This window comes from Sphaeramia orbicularis, chromosome 22 (genome assembly GCF_902148855.1).
Source record: "Sphaeramia orbicularis chromosome 22, fSphaOr1.1, whole genome shotgun sequence".
Taxonomy (NCBI): Eukaryota; Metazoa; Chordata; class Actinopteri; order Kurtiformes; family Apogonidae; genus Sphaeramia; species Sphaeramia orbicularis.
Window position 1 is genome coordinate 3571370 of NC_043978.1, and position 19948 is coordinate 3591317.

Below are 19948 nucleotides of genomic sequence, written 5' to 3' on the forward strand. Positions count from 1 at the left end.
TGTTTGCAGGGATTTCTGGTGGATAAACTTAAAAGAAATCACCCTGCCATTATTACAAAACTGTGCTGATGTCTGTTTTGCCCTTACAGCACTGAATCCTAATATTTATACACTGTCTATCCAACTTATTTAAATGCATGAATGATTTGGCAATATTTAAAATACTGTGGTAATTTTTTTTTTTTTTTTCAAAATGAAAAAAACAACCAAAAAAAAAAACCAGTCTCTAAAATACAACCTCCTCACAGGGTTGGAAACATTTTTACTCAGCACCTGCTATAGTGCTGATAGCAAAGGGAGGCTACTCTGTGGGCAGCCACTCCCTGCTATCTTTCATATTTATAGCACCAAGTACTCTTTCAAATTAACACCAAAAACTGTAGTGTTGTGCTGTGGTTATTGTAATGCAGTACCAAATCCTCCACTATTGTGGTTGCAAATTATGTTAACTACAGCTAAAATCATGTTACTCACTAAACACTGTCCTTAATTCTGCCCTAAACTTTGGATACTGAGCAGGACTTTCAATATTGCAGTTGAGGGAAAGGGGGGGTGGGGGTAGAAGTGGATCTGCAGCAGAAACACCATATTATCAAGACTTCAGTGACGCACCTCTTCAGAAGGAAGGAATTCACAGTAATGTCACTAAAATCACAGGGAAAAAATATAAAAATAAAAAACAATACATACAAAACCACACAATGTAGATCAGTTCTCATCTTGATTAAATATTACCTCTACAGATTGATATTTGGTGCATGTGACACGGTGCATCAATGGGAAAAAAAGCTTTTCATCAACAGTTTTTTTTTTTTTACTCTTTTAGTCCATTTAGGCTACGTCTCTCAAAGAAACTTAAAAAAAGCTTGTCAAGTATGCTCCACTGGAACGTAATGCAACATTCTCTGCAGCTTTTTTCTGTAAACAGGCCGTCAGCTCTAACAGGCCGACGGCTGGTTTGGCAAAAATGTTGGTTTAGGTATGAAAGGGTGTGAAAGAGAAGAGGAGGGAAAGCAGGGTGAAAACATAATTCATCATCACTTTCATGTTTCACTTTGTCATTTGCGTGACTCCCTGAGACGAACTTTAGTTGATGCTTTCATGTAAGTGTCCTGTCGATCGGTTCCACTCAGTACTGTTGTTTCCCCAGCATCAGTCTTCTTTTAAAGAGTTTTTTTTTTTTGTCCTCCACAGTGAAGACACTATTATGCATCTTAGACACTTAAAATACAGTACTGAACATAATGCCTCACATTAGGAATAACAAAAAGAAATACAACATGAATACACTTTCACAAGCTTTTTCCCCACTAGTTGCACAATGCAGAATAATGAACCCCAATTTACATGTCCCTAGCATGTTCATCTTCACTGAGCTCCAAAAGATTCTCAGCTCGGGACCCAGCTTTGATGCGAGGTCTGTTTGGAACTGGAGAAGCTTCCTGAATTCCTGTTCGTGTTCTGAGCGGCTGTGAGACGAGAGTCAAAGCTGAGATCCAGGCAGTCTGCTTCCATCAGTTCATTGCGGATGATGGAGTCCATGTCACACTCCAAGCTGCCATTGAACATGTCAAGGTCCAGATCAGCTGGAAAGCGGTCCTGGCTGGACAACCCAGACACAAGCTGTGCAGAGGCAGTCTTGCTTGGAGACTTCAGGTGTGGTTGCTTGGAGTCAGGGTGGCCGCTGTCACCTCTTAGCCCCAAGCCTCCATTGTCAGAGGTTGACAAGCCAGCTTGCCAACCAGGCACTGAAGAACTTTGGGCCTGACCTGTACCAGTGTGGTTCACCAGCATGTGGTCCTTCCGGAGCAGCATGGCATTGCGACGGGAGTTTTGCAAGGCAATAGCAGTGCTGGCCTGTGACATGAGAGGGTCAGATTGGGTGAGCATGACATTGCTATGGCTATGGGAGTCCATGCTGAGCAGGTCCTGCAAGGTCTGGTGATCGCTAAAGTGTGAGATGCTGGAGAAAGTGGTCTGCTTATTCTCCTGGATGGTCTGCATTGGTGACTGCCGCAAACTTGTGATGGATGGCGGGCTAAAAAGAGGGTTAGGCCCATAGCTGCCAGAAGGGCTACCCAGGCTGCTTCCTGAACAACTGAAAGTAAACACTGAGCTCCCCTGGCCATTGGCTCCATTGTCTTCCTCTCCAGGAGGAGGCTGCTGGGATGCTGTGAGGCTGATGTTATCTAAAAGGTCATCCATCAGGTTGTCAGAGAGCCCGTCGTTAAGGTTCATGGTACCAGCCAGGTCTGAGAGCCCCGTGGGCCCAGTGGATGGGGACATGCTGCTGGGGCTGGAGTATAGCATTGGCGAGAGAGTAGAGTCATCATCAGGCACCTCATCCAGCTCCAGGTTGGCCAGGATTGGTGACAGACGACCACTAAGTGTGCTGGCATTGGAATTGGTCCGGGAGCGGAAGTCTGTCCAGGCGTCCAGCTCATCACTGCTGCGCGAGGTAGGACTTCCAGTCCATTTGGAGAGGCTGGATGAGCTCTCTGAACTGCCATCTTGAGTGGCCTGCAGTGAGGCCTTCTTCTTGGTGGCCCGTCCTCGTGCTTTGATGTACTTACTGTTGTCCATGGATACAGCCCGTCGGCGTGGAGCTTTGCCTCCTTTTCCACCCTCTGGGTTGACCATCCACCAGGAGCTCTTCCCTGTTCCTTCATTCTGGACTTTCACAAAACGACTGTGAAGTGACAAATTGTGACGGATAGAATTCTGCAAAGAGATAAAAAAAAAATACTAATTTATTCTCAGTGGCAGGCAGATAAAAATATTTAATCTGAACAACTTGAGTTTAATTTAAATTATTTCGAACAAAATAGTATTTAACACTTCAACTTCACTAGCGTGTTGACCTATTTCTGCATGTCTGTTTCTGCACATGACGGGCCAGACTAAGAGCAGTTCAGAAGCCCCTATGACAATGAAACACCAAAGGAACGTGACCTCGCCCGGTACGGCGCAGCCGGGGCCCCACCCTGGAGCCAGGCCCGGGGTTGGGGCTTGCAAGCAAGCGCCTGGTGGCCGGGCCTATGCCCACGGGGCCCGGCCAGGCCCAGCTCGATGGAGTGACATGGGCCCGCCCTCCGGAGGACCCACCACCCACCAAGGGAGCTGTAGGGGCCGGGTGCAGTGTGGATTGGGTGGCAGTCGACGGCAAGGAGCTCGGCGACCCGATCCCCGGACACAGAGTCTAGCTCATGGGACATGGAATGTCACTTCGCTGGGGGGGAAGGAGCCGGAGCTTGTGAGGGAGATTGAGAGATACCGTCTAGATATAGTCGGGCTCACCTCCACACACAGCTTGGGCTCTGGAACCCAACCCCTTGAGAGGGGCTGGACTCTCCACTTCTCTGACATTGTCCGCAGTAAGAGGCGGTGGGCTGGTGTGGGCTTGCTCATAGCCCCTCAGCTCAGCCGTCATGTGTTGGCGTTTTCCCCGGTGAACAAGAGGGTTGCGTCCCTGCGCCTTTGGGTCGGGGACTGGTGCCTCACTGTTGTCTCGGCCTACGGGCCAAACAACAGTGCAGAGTACCCAGCCTTCTTGGAGTCCCTGGGAGGGGTGCTGGATGGTGTTCCAACTGGGGACTCCATTGTTCTCCTGGGTGACTTCAATGCCCACGTGGGCAATGACGGTGAGACCTGGAGGGGGGTGATGGGAGGAACAGCCTCCCCGATCTGAACCCAAGTGGTGTTTTGTTATTGGACTTCTGTGCTAGTCACAGTTTGTCCATAACAAACACCATGTTCGAACACAGGGGTGTCCATAAGTGCACTTGGCACCAGGACACCCTAGGCCGGAGGTCGATGATTGACTTCGTGGTCATGTCATCAGACCTCCGGCTGCATGTTTTGGACACTTGGGTGAAGAGAGGGGCAGAGCTGTCAACCGATCACCACCTGGTGGTGAGTTGGATCTGTTGGCAAAGGAGGAAGCCGGACCGACTCGGCAGGCCCAAATGTGTTGTGAGGGTCAGCACGGTCTTCAACTCCCACCTCCGGGAGAGCTTCTCCCAGATCCCGGGGGAGGCCGGGGACATTGAGTCCGAGTGGACCATGTTCTCCACCTCCATTGTTGAAGCGGCTGCTCGGAGCTGTGGTCGCAAGGTCTCCGGTGCCTGTCGTGGCGGCAATCCCCAAACTCGGTGGTGGACCCCGGAAGTAAGGGATGCCGTCAAGCTGAAGAAGGAGTCTTATCGAGCCTTGCTGGCTCATGGAACTCCCGAGGCAGCTGATGGGTACTGGCGGGCCAAGCGCGCCACAGCCCGAGCGATTGTGGAGGCAAAAACTCTGGTCTGGGTGGAGTTTGGGGAGGCCATGGAGAAGGACTATCGGTCGGCCTCGAGGAAATTCTAGCAAACCATCCGACATCCTCAGGAGAGGAAAGCAGTGTGCCACCAACACTATTTACAATGTAAGTGGGGAGCTGCTGACCTCGACTGGGGATGTTGTCGGACGGTGGAAGGAATACTTTGAGGATCTCCTCAATCCCACTGTCACGTCTTCCATAGAGGAAGCAGAGGCTGAGGTCTCAGAGGTGGACTCGTTCATCACCCAAGCCGAAATCACTGAGGTGGCTGGCAAGCTCCTCGGTGGCAGAGCACCGGGGGTGGATGAGATCCGCCCTGAGTACCTCAAGTCTCTGGATGTGCAAGGACTGTCTTGGCTGACATGTCCCTGTAACATCGCGTGGCAGTCAGAGAGAGTCAGTGCCTCTGGATTGGCAGACCGGGGTGGTGGTCCCCCTTTTTAAGAAGGGGGACCGGAGGATGTGCTCCAACCACAGGGGGATCACACTCCTCAGCCTCCCGGGGAAAGTCTATTGCAGCGTACTGGAGAGGAGGATCCGATCGATAGTCGAACCTCGGATCCAGGAGGAACAATGCGGTTTTCGTCCTGCTCGTGGAACACTGGACCAGCTCTATACTCGCCATTGGGTGCTCGAGGGTTCATGAGAGTTCGCCCAACCAGTCCACATGTGTTTTGTGGATTTGGAGAAGGCGTTTGACTGTTCCTACGTTCCTACCCTCACCTATGGTCATGAGCTTTGGGTCATGACCGAAAGGACAAGATCCCGGATACAAGCGGTCGAAATGAGTTTCCTCCGCAGGGTGGCTGGGCGTACCCTTAGGAATAGGGTGAGGAGCTCAGTCACCAGGGAGGAGCTCGGAGTAGAGCCGCTGCTCCTCCACATCGAGAGGGGCCAGCTGAGGTGGCTCGGGCATCTGTTTTGGATGCCTCCCTGGGGAGGTGTTCCGGGCATGTCCCGCCAGGAGGAGACCTCGGGGAAGACCTAGGACACATTGGAGAGACCATGTCTTTCAGCTGGCCTGGGAATGCATCGGGGTCCCCCCAGAAGAGCTGGAGGATGTGTCTGGGGAGAGAGAAGTCTGGGCATCCCTGCTTAGACTGTTGCCCCCGTGACCCGGCCCTGGATAAGCAGTGGATAATGGATGGATGGATGTTTCTGGACATGAAATTTGACACCATGACAACGTGGCCCTATAGTTTATCTGTTGCTAGGTAACCCACTTCAATTCTATGATTCTGGGTGTAGCAATGTGATTGTAAGGCTATTATATTCCAAAATTACTAATGTCTCCCAAAATATTGGTTTATTGGTTCATTAGTTTTATCCCCATTAGCTGCTGCACACCACAGCAGCTACTCTTCCTGGGGTCATTAACAACATAAAAACAAAGCATCACAATTTCCCACAACTCACTCAACAAACAGGATGCACATACACTCAACATAACAACACGAAAACCAAAATTCAACAACAAGCACACAATGTAACACAGTTACAATAACAATAATAACACCTACAACAGAAAAGAAGAATAAATAAATAAACCCAAAAAACTGAAACAAAAAGCAAAAAACCTCCCATCAATTTGCCATATTCACTAGTGTATTTCTTGACTAAAAATACATTACTATATCAAACTGAAGCAGTCAGCTCTTTCCGGATTTTGTGTGAGACACATACACAGATTCCACTTCCCTTTTATAATATTCGATCTCAAAAAGCCAAAAAACTTAAACCTAAATCATCCTCTTAAAACATAGTTTTAGGTGTTATATAAATCTCTACAAACTGTGTATTTGTGCTGTACTAAAATTACAACAAAACCCTTTTTCTGTCTATTAGTAAGATATGAATTAATGACATTGGATACAGAAAAACACTCAAGCAATTAACAGTCTAAGAACAGAAAATCAAAAGGTCATTTGAAGGACTGTTACTTCAAAAAAATAATGTAAAATTAAAGCTGCAAGCAGCATTGGGCAGGACATGACACCGTACGTTACGCCTCCTGTCACCGTCGACACCTAAGCTCCACTCAAACCTGTCTATCCTGGCTCCAGCCCCCATCCTTTTATCCCTCCAGAACCCCCCCCCCCCTTTTTTGCTGAAACCATTATCACATTTCTTTGAGGCTTTCACTTAAAAACAAAAACCTATTGTGTGTGTGCGCGCGTGTACGAGCACATCTGTGAGAGACTCAGTTGTAATGAATAAGATGCTATTAACAGTGGACATGTCTTTAAGAGGGGAAGTCACATATATTCATGATTTTATGCATCTACTGAGTATTTTATTTTGTCAGTTTCTAAATGGTTTCAAAGCATTTCCCACCCAATATTTTTATAATGTACTTTCATAGCTCATCATTATATCAGGCTATTAACACTGGGAAGAGTGTAGCACAGACATCACTTTATTTGTTAAAAACTCCAATGAGCATATTACAAAGTAAAAAAACTTTTTTGAAAACTACTGTTAAGGCATTGCTCAGCCTATAACTCTCAGTCATGGTGTAAATTACTGAAAATATAAATAACATAAAAAGGCCAGTAAACAATCCTACACACAACGCATAAGGCGCAATAACCCAGCTGAACCCCCACACATAAAACAGAACATAAACAAACAAAATGACATATAAAACCCAAGCCTCCTCAGTCTAAGTTAAAGTGAGAACATTTCAGCCCATCAGCTGTCAGCATTCACTTCCTGTCTGTGCAGAGCCCTATTTATGGTTCATGTAAGCCTGAAAAGTTCTAAAATGAACTAAGCATTCCCATGTTATTCAAAGGAAGAAACAGCAGTGAGCATGGTAAATCTCAAAATAAACCACACACAATTGTTGTGTCACTACTGTATGTACTGTTGTGTGTGTTATACTTTTGAGTAGTGGGGTTGACCACTGAAAGAAGTGCATTTATTACTTTGAAAACTTAAATTTTGGGGGGAAAGGTTGGTGTTAGCTTGGATAGACTACTTGCGTAAGAGGTACTAACTTTACATATTCATTCATTCTGCAATTGCACTGTACTTGTAAGGAGATAGACAATTTACCATTTTTTTAAGTTTTACTATTATAGGAATGTGGTACAAGCAGAAAACAGTGGTTAGCTGAGAACACTGTGTGCCTGCCGAGCTCTGCTCTCCTGATAACACACAATAGGACATTAACCAGCGGACAGCATAACAGCTAACTTAGCATATTAGCATTAGCATGGACGCTAAACACATTAAATACTCAACATTAGCAAACTCAAAAATTAACAGAATTCTTATAAGATGGGTCGGATCTTACAAACGGCAAATGACAGAAGTTTTGCTTCCTTTAACTCATAAATAACTTTAATAAACTTTTATTGGCAGAGTTCAGCTCTACAGCAACTCTCCTAATTAGCACATGGCCTCAGCTGACAAACTTAGCCAAACACCACAAGGTTCAGCAAAACAATTAAACTAAAACCCACTGACAACAACATTACCTTATCTTAAAAACTCCATAATTTGTGGTTATAGTGGTTAAATCTCAACAGCTAGACCAGTCAAGCTAGCTCACTATGGGGCTACAGCTGAAAATCCAACATAACAGTTGTTTAAGATATAAACTTATACAAACGCTAACACATACCAAAGAAAACAGAATTTACAACATAAATGTCCGCTAATACAGGAAATACACTCAATAATTTGAAAGATGACGATAAATTAACTCAGCACTGGAATTGTTAGATCAGCAGCCATAGAAATGAATGTGTTCCGATGGCATTACACTCAGTGTAGAAACTATCGGCCCCTCAATAACCCGGAAACAGGTCCATATTTTGTCCACCATTTTTTACAGTGGGAGTCTATGGAAGAGTCGCTACTCTGATATATATATCAAAGACTCTGCATATGTGTCTGAGTTTGTAACACAGCTCCTTATGGAGCAGATGTGTGTCTGTGTTCAATTCAGTGAGAAACCCCTCTCAAACAAACTGCTATTAATCCATAACCGTACATCCTATCTGAAAATTGAGGCTTGTGGAGAGTCTTGTGAATGTATCAGTGTATAATATGTCGAAAAAACTGTCAGAACTGAATAAGCAGTGATTGTGGAATGTGGAGCAAGTCAAACATGTTAGTGACACACATTTAACATGGCAGTGAATGAGAGGAAAATTGGCACTCTGTGCACTTGGAGGCCCGTAGATCAAAAACGAAACATTTTAAGATTAAAAGGTGAATAGCGTTTGAAAGAAAAGATTTTTTTCCTATGTTTTGATGCATAAATTGTTGCTGAACTCCCAGAAATGTGGGAGTTATGAGGAGTTGTTTGTAGATTTTGTGACATAAAACCCAAGCTTGTCCACTCTAAGTTAGACTGAGAGGATTTCAGCCAATCAGCTGTCAGCATTCTGTTCCGTGTGTGCTTGTCCATATCAAATGGCTCCTTATGGAGCAGACGTGTCTGTGTTCAATTCAGTGAGAAACCACCTCTCAAACAAAATACTATTAATCCATTTATCCGTGAGTTTTTGAGCATGTTTAGGGGGTCAAACTCCAGTTTAAAGTGGCATCTGGAAAATAATACAAAACAAATGAAATACAACAGGGCCTTGCCAATCCAGGCAAGTCCACTCATTGTGTGTGAGTGGGACTTACCTTCCAGGCTTGGTCCCTAATAAAAAAATAACAAAATACTATAGGGTCGTGCTGTTCCAGGCATGTCCACTCACTGTGTGTGAGTGGGACTTACCTGCCAGGCTTGGTCCCTAAAAAATGAACAAAATACAATAGGGCCTTGCCTTTCAAGGCAAGTCCGGCCTCACCTTTCTGGCTTGGTCCCTAAAAAACAAGCGAAATACAATAGGGACTTGCCTCTCCAGGCAAGTCCACTCACTGCGTGTGAGTGGGACTTATCTTCCAGGCTCAGTCCCTAATAGACATCAATTAACAACATCAACTTCTACAAAAACAAATTTTATCTTGAGGCCACAAATGCATCAAAACATGGGCTCAATATGTATAGATATTTGTTCTCCAAAACCACTCCTTGAGCCCTCATAGTAGTAACAAAACAACATTGAATTGAAATTAATTTTAAGGGTAAATATTGTTATACAGATAGAAGAACAAGGGCTGGGTATCGTGAGAATTGGTGCAATTATAACTGAATGTTAACATGAAATGAAATAAATGAATGTTGTTCATCTTCAGTTACTGTCAGAATGTGCCTATTATTCTGATACAAAATGACACCAGCTACATGTGTGAAACTAAAACTATCAAGAGGCAATGGTCAATTGGATCATCCTGTGTAGAGCTGCAACTAAGCCAAGAGCTGATTTTTTTTTTTTTTTTTTTTTACTATTGATGAATCTGTTGATTATTATTTTTCAGGATTAATCAGTTGAATGTTTGGTCTTTACGGTGGAAGTAAAGGGTGAAGATGGGTTTCCCAAAGCCTGTGATGATGTCCTTACATAGGATGTTTTTCCACAACAGCAAGTTATTCAATTTCTGTGACACAATTGTGGTTTATAGTGATGCCCTGATCTAGATATTTTTGCTTCCGATCCGATCCGATTTTTTTGGGGATTAGTTTTGCTGATACCGATCCCATACCAACTTTTTACAATGAAATTTTGATTTAAAGTTAGTCGTTATTTAGAGATTATTATACTATTATTTTACTTGAGATCCCAATTGGGCTGAATGTGGAACCTGAACTAAAACAAGTATTACACCTTTGACTCTTACCAACTTTAGTATAATTTTTCCACTTTCCAAATTCATACTGTGGGACAAATTAGAACCTTATGTTTGCCACTGCTGTAGTGCGTCTATGGACAGGTCTGTCCAGGTATTATATGGGGGTGCGTTCGGTGCCATGTGTTAGTGATGTGAAGCGGGCTCCTTTCAGCTCGGGTTGGGGTGGGTCAAAACAATGTCTGTTTATTGGTAGGGCAGGTTGGGTCAGGTCAAATAATTCCACAAAAGCCCTGCGGGTTGAAAAAAAAAAAAACAACTTGCGTATCACAGCCGGACCTCATGATGAGTACAAGGGCAGAGTGATAGATATAGATGCTTTACTAGTTCCTCTAAGCCTCCTGCTCTTGAGCAGCTTTTTCCTACCTTCGGAAAGTTTGATTTGAGGGGGCAAGACGTTTGTGCCCCCCCCCGGTCTGCTCGATCTTGTGACTAAATCCGATCCCATCTTCTAAAAAGTGCCAGATTGGCAGCTGCTACCAATCTGTAGATCGGATGGGGACATCCCTAGTTTATGAAGCTGCAATCAGAGAAATAAGACTGATTATGGACCACTAAAATCAACAGTGGAACTAACCAACTGATCAATCACTCCCATTTCCCCTCATTACCAATATCTGAACGCTTCTCTGGATAAACCATTAGAACCACTTAATGTGAACAGTTCACACTTCAGTCTCTCCTTTCCACATCAAACTGTGACCTACATTACAAACAAAAAGTTAAGGATATTTTATATTTTTGGGCTATATTTTTTCAGTTGGGATTCTGCACAGCGCTTTTTTTACTTTCTTTTTGTGTGAATTGAATTGAAACACATGTGTTTAATGACCAGACATAGTTTTACTTACAAATGGCAAAAATGACCCAAAACAAAAGACAAAAAAAAAAAAAAAAAAAAGAAATATCCTTAACTTTTTGTTTGTAGTGTATTTCTGACAGCTTAGAAAGGGCAAAAGGATGTCCCTGGAGATTCACCCAAGCATGTACAAAATTAAATACCTCAATCTACATTAGCAGCAGCAGAGACTGCAACCATCCCTGTAGCCAGAGGTCAACTTCACTGCAGGCTGCTGGGAGAAGTCCCAGTTTAATTCTCTGAAGCTTGACTTAACTTGAGTAAACCAGCTTATTCTAATCAAACTCTGAGATTTAAGTCATCAAACACTGAAGAGGCTCAATTCATAAGTACTAGTACAATGTATAGAGTCAAAACAGGTTCCCAGCAGTCATCAGAATGTACAAAAGGTGGCTGCGAAAATAGTGATGACCAGGAGATCACACAACCAAGTACTGGCCACATGTTTCCACTGAATGCTCAGCCCTAATGGACTGACCTTCTGACATCAAACTTACAGCTAACTTTTACTTAAAGCCAATTAAAGGATTAGGTCAACAAAGCAGACACTTTCATCACTTACAACATGGCACATGTGACTCTCAGACATCAAACGATGCCTTTTTTGCTCATTTCCACCCAAAAACTTGCCTTCAAAGGTTGACAGATATCGTCAGTCACAGAAGTTTTTAATTAGGTTTCAGTTAGGATGATGGTCATTTGGCTTTATTGTTGTCAATTTTTTTTTTGTTTTTAAGAAAAAAAAAAGAAAAAGAAAAAGCTGACAAATCACCTCACCAAATCAGTCACATTTTTTTGGCTTGTCCAAACATTCAAATATTTGGGGAATTACAAAGAGATATTATCAGAATTTTGAGGGGCTACAGATTCCATTGATATATGTAGACTTTACTATGAACTATGTGCATGAAGAAACAGCAAACAGTAATAGTAAATGAAGAATAAAAAGAAAATCACTTGTAAATGGTTGCAAGCAGATCCATTCTTTCCAAGTGGCTTTCTGACTAAAGAGATGAATAAGATGGAGGCTTTTTTCAGAGCTTGAGAGGTGACATATGTTTACATTATGGACAAAACGGAAAATGTTTTTTTTTCCCCATTTATAAAACTTCCTTTATACATCATAGATGGCTAGTTCATCGTGGTTTTTCATTTCGTGCATGTATAAGGTTGTGATATGTGTTGCAAGACTAGCATTCCATTTTTATTGCCAACTTTGTTTCTATATTGTGTTTGTAGTCTCTAGTCATTGAATTAACACATCACCTGACTTGTTTCACATGGCAGCTTAATGAGTTTTACCCAGAGCCCCTGCTTTGCAGTTTAATGCTTGATAGAGACCCCCACATTGGCTTTAATAAAGCTGACAAACAGAACTATAGACTTCTATTAAAAGTCAACAGGACAGTCACTGTTTTTACTACATGGAAGATAACATGAATAATATCCTTTTCTATCATAAATGTAATTGGTGATATACATCTACAGTCAAAAAACATTTCCCTCTAAAATTAACTGAGTTACAAATGTTTTTGGTATACACGTTTATTTCCTCTGTGTGCATTGGGGCAACACAAAAAAGGAGAAGAAAAAAGCTGAAACCGACATAATTTGACACAAAACTCCAAAAATGGACTGGACAGAATTATTGGCACCCTTTTAAAACTGTGGGTTAATCATTTTATTTCAACCATGTGATGCTTGTTTACACTCCCCTGTAGCAAGCCACAGGTGTCTGCAATGTAGACATCACACCTGGGGCACGTTACCCAACCTTTGGGTTGTGAGACTGTGTATGTCACACCAAGCATGGAGAGGAGAAAGAAGAGCCAATTATCTGAGGACTTAAGCAAAATTAGAGAGAAATATGAACTATCTCAAGGTTACAAGACCACTTCCAGAGATCTTGAAGTCTCTTTGTCCACTGTTCGTAATATAATCAAGAAGTTTAAAACCCATGGAACTGTGGTTAATCTCCCTGGATGAGGTTGGAGGAGTAAAATTAATGAAAGAATGCAATGCAGGATAGGTCGAATGGTGGATAAACAGCCTCAGCCAACTTTCACACAAATTCAGGCTGTCCTGCACACTCAGGGTACAGAGGTATCAGCTCGAACCATACGTCATCATTTAAACAAGATGAAGCGGTATGGCGGGAGACCAAGAAGAACTCCACTGCTGACACAAAAAAAGTCAGACTAGAGTTTGCAAAAATGTATCAGAGCAAGACTCAATTCTTCTTGGAGAACATTTTGTGGACAGATGAGACTATGGTAGAGCTTTTTTCCAAAGTACATCACTCTACTGTCTACAGAAAAAGGAATGAGGCCTACAAAGAAAAGAACATAGTACCCGCAGTCAAACATGGTGGCAGTTCAAATATGTATTGGGGTTATTTTGCTGCCTTTGGCACTGGGTACATTGACTGTGCAAGGAATCATGAAATCTGGAGACTATTAGAAGATTTTGGGTCGCAATGTAGGGCCAAGTGTCAGAAAGCTGGGTCGGTGTCAAAGGCGTTCCAACAGGACAATGACTCAAAACATACCTAAAAAAAAGCACCAAGAAATGGTTGAACACAAAACGCTGGAGAGTTCTGAATTGGCCAGCAATTAGTCCAGATCCAAATCCCACTGAACACCTGTGGAGAGATCTCAAAATTCCTGTTGCATGAAGACACCCTTCAAAAATCTGAGAGACCTGGAGCAGTTTGCAAAAGAAGAATGGTCCAAAATTCCAGTTGAGAGGTGTAAGAAGCTTGTTCTTGGTTATACAAAGTGATCGATTTCAGTTATTCTTTCCAAAGGGTGTGCAACAACATGATAAATTGAGGGTGCCATCAATTTGGTCCGGCCCGTTTTTTGAGTTTTAGTTATGTAAAATTTGGCTTTTTTCTACTGTTTTTTTAATTGAACCAGTGCACATAAACAAATTAAACAAGCAGCCTACCAAAGACATTTATAACCACAAAAATTTCAAGAAGAAATTGTGTATTTTCTGGAAAAATTCCAGGTGTGCCAATACTTTCATCCATGACTATATTTTGTCTTCACTTTTACTGAGGCATAGTTAGAGATCTGAAAAGATTTTCTCATTAGAATTCTTTAAGTTCTATCTGTAATTTTATTAAATGTCCTACTGTTTGGTAAGTGTTCTGACCATGACCAATACACATAACTATTGTTTAAATCGTTTTCATTTTATTGCATGTTTTATAATATTTTTGATACCTTCGATGTTCCCATCTTCTGCAGTCTTTAATGGATGTATCTTACATTTATTTATATCTACAGAGGGAGCCTTTGCCCTGTTTCTACAGTAGCTCTGAACAGACTTCCTCTTCTTTTTTTTCCCCATTTTATAGGCGCTATCTGATGTTTAGGTTATTAGGTGTGCCATTGTAACATACTGTGTTGGAGTAGTAAGGTTTAACATGACAAAAAAGGGTTAGGTTTAACATTTTCACTGTCCGTCATTGTCGACTCGCGTAAATATACATGCCACTTGTAATTGGCGTGTGATCATTATAAGCTTTCCACGTGTATGCTATACGCCGCATCAAATACCACGCACTGAGGGCTAGAGTTAGGCTAACGGTTCCAGTTATGTGAAAACGAGAACTTGGCAAAAGTGAATAACACCCGAATAGTAGAAGATACCGTAAGAACTGGTGTATTGCTTACTTGTCCTTCATCCTCCACTGCATCAGTCCCTCGTTTTCACCACGTATATCAGTGCCATCACAATTACTGGGCTTTTTAAAATAACTAAGGGGACTCAGCTGTCTTGACATTCTGCGCTAGCAAAGCAGCATGTAATTTTGGCTAAAGTCAGCTAAACAACGAGACATGACTTGACAATGACTGATTAATATGCACACTCGCCATCAACTGGACCGAGGGTCTACTACAGGACAACCAACGGTGAGTCATTTGAAAGAAATGTGTGTGTTATTCAGGTTTCAGTCTTCACCTTCACAACTCGATGCCTATAAATATCAAACATTGAACCTTTTGGCCAACAATGAAGGTTTTCATGGCACAGATGAGTAACTGATACCATCCTTCAGTTGCACAGGGAAAATTGTTAATTCACTGCTGGTCTTTTCCAAAGGTTTGTAAAGAATAAGGAAAGCACAGCAGATTCCTAGCACCTATCCTGTAACCTGACCTTTAACTCAGTGTTCTGCCTCATGGCCTTCACCAAACCCAGCGCATTTCCTCCAGCTTCAGCATTAGGTAGAACACATCCACTTCCATAAGCAGGATTTATAACCAGGAGGCTGGGCCCATAATTAAATCCAGATAAATGACTCTGACAGATGAAGAGCCAAGCAGATGATGAAGAGGCTCCAAATGTCACAGCAGTGCAGGTGTTAATAGAACACAGTGGGAGCTATGCAAAATGGATGGAGCATTTGCTTTTGATTTCCTTTAGTTTATCCTTTGCCAACAGCTATGATTTTACCACAAATTGATGTTTTTAGCATTTTTATTACCAGCGCACTTTCAGCATCACTTCACCAATTAAAATTATGGTTCTGATTGGCCAATGGAGAAAAAATATGGAGGGCTGTTTGAGGTTCTGTACTAAGAAGCAGTTTTACTTTACTTCATTTTGTATTTTAATCCTCTCAAATCACTCATACCAACACTAGGCTCCATTAATAGAGTGACTTGCTGCCCAACAACTCAAATTATGCAAAGTTGCAAAAAATGAAGTCAAGATTGATCAAATTCAGCACTAGCTATCACTTATTAGGCATTCACAGAAATGCCCATTCTTTAATTTAAAACTTCTCCACAATACAAGTGACGGCCATTACTCCATCATAATGTTGGAATGTTAGTCACAGATAGAAAGACAAATTCCACAACTATAATAAGCAACGTTAGCAAGAAACACAGATCACAGACTAAAAGATGCAGCAAACAATGCAAATGGTGAAGCACACAACTGACTGACAATACCAGTCAAAAAACTGTCTGAAAGTCAGTTTTACATGCTGTTTTAATCTTTTTGCATCTTTGACTTTACTTCCCATCTTTTTGTGCCTTTCATATCATTTCATTTGTTTTCAACTAGTATGAGGTTGTAGTATATTGTGTTGCCAGGTATTAAAGAGCTATGGTAATTTATTATGTCCATCTCCCTTTATGCAAGTACAGTATCCAAATAAGAAAGCGGTTAAAAAAAATGTTTGGGCCTGTGATTCTTTACAACAAAGCCCAAGATAACAAAAAAAAAAAAAAAAAAAACAAAAAACAAAAATTCAATAAAAAAAAACAAAAACAAAAAAAAAAAACAAAATTCCCACTATAATTGTGACTCATTTTTCAAGATTTTTGTTGTGCTGTGGTTAACTGTCATTTTTCTAGGTTGGAAAAAAAAAAATTATGTGTGGCATTGTAGCAGCTAAAACAATCAGACCTTACATGACATAATGAAGTCTATTAAACGCTTCAATTTCCTAAATGTTTCACTGGTAAACACAAAAAAAGTTATGCAGCATTTACAGATAAATCACAAAGAGCAACTCCTGCTTTCCCCTCCCCCATGCAGTCACAGCAGTACTGCAGCAGCCTTTGAGCAAAGCCTCATTCTGAGAGGAGACTGGAGCAATGCCAGTTTCACCAGAGCCACATCCAAAGAGGAACACTGAGCTTCTCTCACACTACTACACATTGACCTACATAATTTATAGTCAGCTGATTGATTCTTGCGCCCAGGCCATGTGAAAAGACAGTGTGGCATAGAGCATACCCAGCCACTGACCACTCGTCCACAACAGCCAAGTGTCTGGTCTAGATTTATAAAGGAACACATGAAAAAAAATTGCTAAATCACATCATCAGGTCTGTCAGAGTATTAGTATGGGACTGTTCTGTATTCATGAGCCTTTAGTCAAACGAAGGACCTGCTGAGGACATTTGCACACTAACCTTCTCAGCCATCATGCAGTTGACCAACCTTAAGCTGATTGCTGAATGTCACAGCTAAAAAGCATCTCCAAGGAAATGTTGATGTCAGCACTTTGTACACAGCTAACGTTAACCCTTTCCTCAGTGAGCCAACACTCCTCTGCAGCCACAGTGGATGTTTTGTGGTAACTGAGCTGTCAAACCTCAACAGATACCAACTGCTAATAACCCGAGTATTAACCAAACAGCCGATTCTGTGCAGATTAACCTACTATCAGCATTGTTTTTTTTCCTACAGATTTCTTACATTTAATACTGAAATTTCCATCATCCCAGATTTGAGTATTAAACAAGGTTGAAGACCAGTCTCTCTTTTTGTCAGGAGGAAACTGTGGAATCAGTCTGCATCCTACATCTACATTTGTGCAGGATTACAAACCTATTTCCAGAGTTTTTCTCCCCCATCTAAATCCTGCAAAGCTCAAAGCTTTCATCAGACTTGATTCCATGGCAGATGAATTGGTTTTCCAGGCCGAACTAATCCTTAAAATCAAACGGAAGCAGGGATCCACTGTAGCTTATAAGAAACGCCTGTGCTGCAGTGTGAGCAGTTCAGCTGAAAGTGAAATTAACTTTGGCCTTACCCGTTTTAAGTCTCATGTTTCAAACCAACCATTTTGCTCTTAAATGAGGGCAAGGGACTAGATTAATGTGCGCTCTTATTTTGAACTACATTGAACTAACATTGTATGTAATTTGATGTTCTTACCATTACAACTGCAACCAGGGTCCTGTTATGTCATTTGTCTGTCAAGCAGCTACACAGTCTGAATTCTCTACGTAATTACAATACATCATATTATGCCTTGTAATGAATCTAAAAATACCAAATAAATAAATAAATAAAAATCACAGGCTAAACTGCGCTGGTGTTTGCACATAACCTGTCATCATCTTGCTGCCCTTCATCAGTGCTGTCTGCAGTCAGTGAATGTCTTTGCATGACCACTGCATGGTTTTTGTTGTGATGACTGCAGCAGCAGCATGTGGACTCTCACCTTCCAGCCAGCAGAGCTGTTGCTGTCGCCTTTGTCCTTGAAATACGGCACAGATCTCACCATCCAGTCATAGATTTGGGACAAGGTCAGCCTTTTCTCTGGGGAGCTGTCAATGGCCTGGGTGATGAGATCTGCATAGGAGTAGTTGCCCCAGGCGTTCCTACGGGCGGAGGACTTCCTCAACTGCTGAGAGGCAGAGCCCCCCAGAGCCGTGGTAGGGGTCTGCGCCGAAGAGGGAGAGCCGTCAGCGACCTCCTCCCTGAAGGATCCAGGCTGGACCTCCACGGGCTGCGAGACTCGACCGCCATCACCGCTGCTGCCGGCGACTTCACGCGGGTCGACACCGCCGCTGGGCTTCTGGGAGCCCGCAGAGCCGCTACCACCTTCATCATCCTCCTCCTCGGGAATGACGTCAGTGTCATTGGTCCCGGGTTTGCTCGCTCCGGATTCCGACAACGGCAGCGGCCAAGTGCAGGACCGTGGCCTCTTCTGGGGTTCGAAATCCGGATCTATCTCCACACTGAGGGGCGGCTCGTTCCCACCGCGCGATGCCTCATCCATGATAATCGCAATAGTTCTTTGTTGCACAAAGGATTTGAAAATCAGTCAGGTCGCATTCCATCAATGTTATATGCAGGCTTCAGGGACACGTTCTTTCCAATGCACGGTATGCCAATACCCAGGCTGCAACCCAGTCCCACACGTGTCCCTGTGTCTGTAGGTCTATCCACTCCACACAGCTGATGATCGGGCGGATCAGCATTAACTAAACGTTGGCGTATGTTGTGCACAGCCCACACCCCGGACAACTTGCACTGCAATTTGTTCCAATGTGAAGTAAACTACACAAAGCCTGAGCGGAATCTTGGAGTGCAAACGACGTTCCTTTACAAGCGTCCGAGTCCTAGACTTAAGATCCTGCGGTGTGCATACACAAGGAAATGAAGACTGAAGGACAAGGTTTAATGCCACCGCATCAGCTTTATCATTCTGTACACAGCTGCCATCTTGACCGTTCCTTTTCCAAGTTCTTTATCATCCGTGCGGAGCTGCCAGTTGTCTGAGCAGTGCCAGATACCATCAAAGCAGAGATTGGCTTCTGAAGGCCCTGCAGTTAAAAAAAAACACCCCAAAAAACCCCAGCTACAGCAAAAATGTGGGCAGACTCTGATACACTCAGTCAACAGCTCAAACATAACCATGCATACGGGCTGGACATCTCCTGCATCCTCCACAGGCCCACACGGCGTCCTCCGTGTGGCATCAGCCTGCAACCGCACTTCATTCAATCTGCTGCTGCGGCTGCTGCAAAGGATCCACAGTCCAACAGGAGGAGGGGGGGGGGGGGGGCGGCGGCAATCACCATCCAGCGCCACGGTCCAGCCCCCTGCTCTGCACTGGAATTAAAGAGGCAGGACACACGTCCACTGAGCAGTGACGTCACTGTTTTCGGCCCTCTCATCAGTGCATCCAAATACACACCTACAATACCAGAGACCACTGTTAATACTCCAAAGTACTGGTGAACATCAGAAAAAAAAATGCTAACAGGATTTGTTGTGTAACATTATAACCTACCTACTTGTTTGCCGAAACAATGTTAAAATCAATGGACACATTTAGTCATTAAACTTACACTATGGCACCTATTAGCTGAAATGAGTTTATCTAAGCACAGAATGGAACACGGACACAGCTAACCTGACACTGTCCACACATTACAGAGGGTCAGGGTTAGGTTTCACTGGTATTTAAAAAGAATTAGGGTCATGGGCACTAGCATTTAAAAAGAGTTAGAGTTAGGGTCACGGCATTTAAGAAAAAACAATTGGGGTCACTGGTATTTAAAAAGGGTTAGGGTCATTGGTATTTAGAAAAAAAAAAGGAGTGGGGTCACTGGCAGTTAACAAGGGTTAGGGTCACTGATATTTAAAAAGGGTTAGGGTCATTGGCATTTAAAAAGACTTAGGGTTCCTGGCATTTAAAAAGACTAAAGGTTAAGGTCAGGGTCACCAGCATTTGAAAAGGGGTAGGCTAACTAGTA

General features: G+C 43.0%; 1 protein-coding gene across 1 annotated transcript; it reads right to left on the reverse strand.

Annotated features, from left to right (window-relative positions):
* Positions 1 to 206: 206 nt before the first annotated feature.
* Positions 207 to 19484, reverse strand: foxo3a (forkhead box O3A). The gene is made up of 2 exons (XM_030126890.1): positions 17905 to 19484; positions 207 to 2721 (listed from the first exon to the last, which is right to left on the reverse strand). Exons 1-2 carry the CDS (start codon positions 18463 to 18465, stop codon positions 1390 to 1392), a joined length of 1893 nt encoding a protein of 630 aa, XP_029982750.1. The 5' UTR covers positions 18466 to 19484; the 3' UTR covers positions 207 to 1389.
* Between the last annotated feature and the right edge of the window lie 464 nt (positions 19485 to 19948).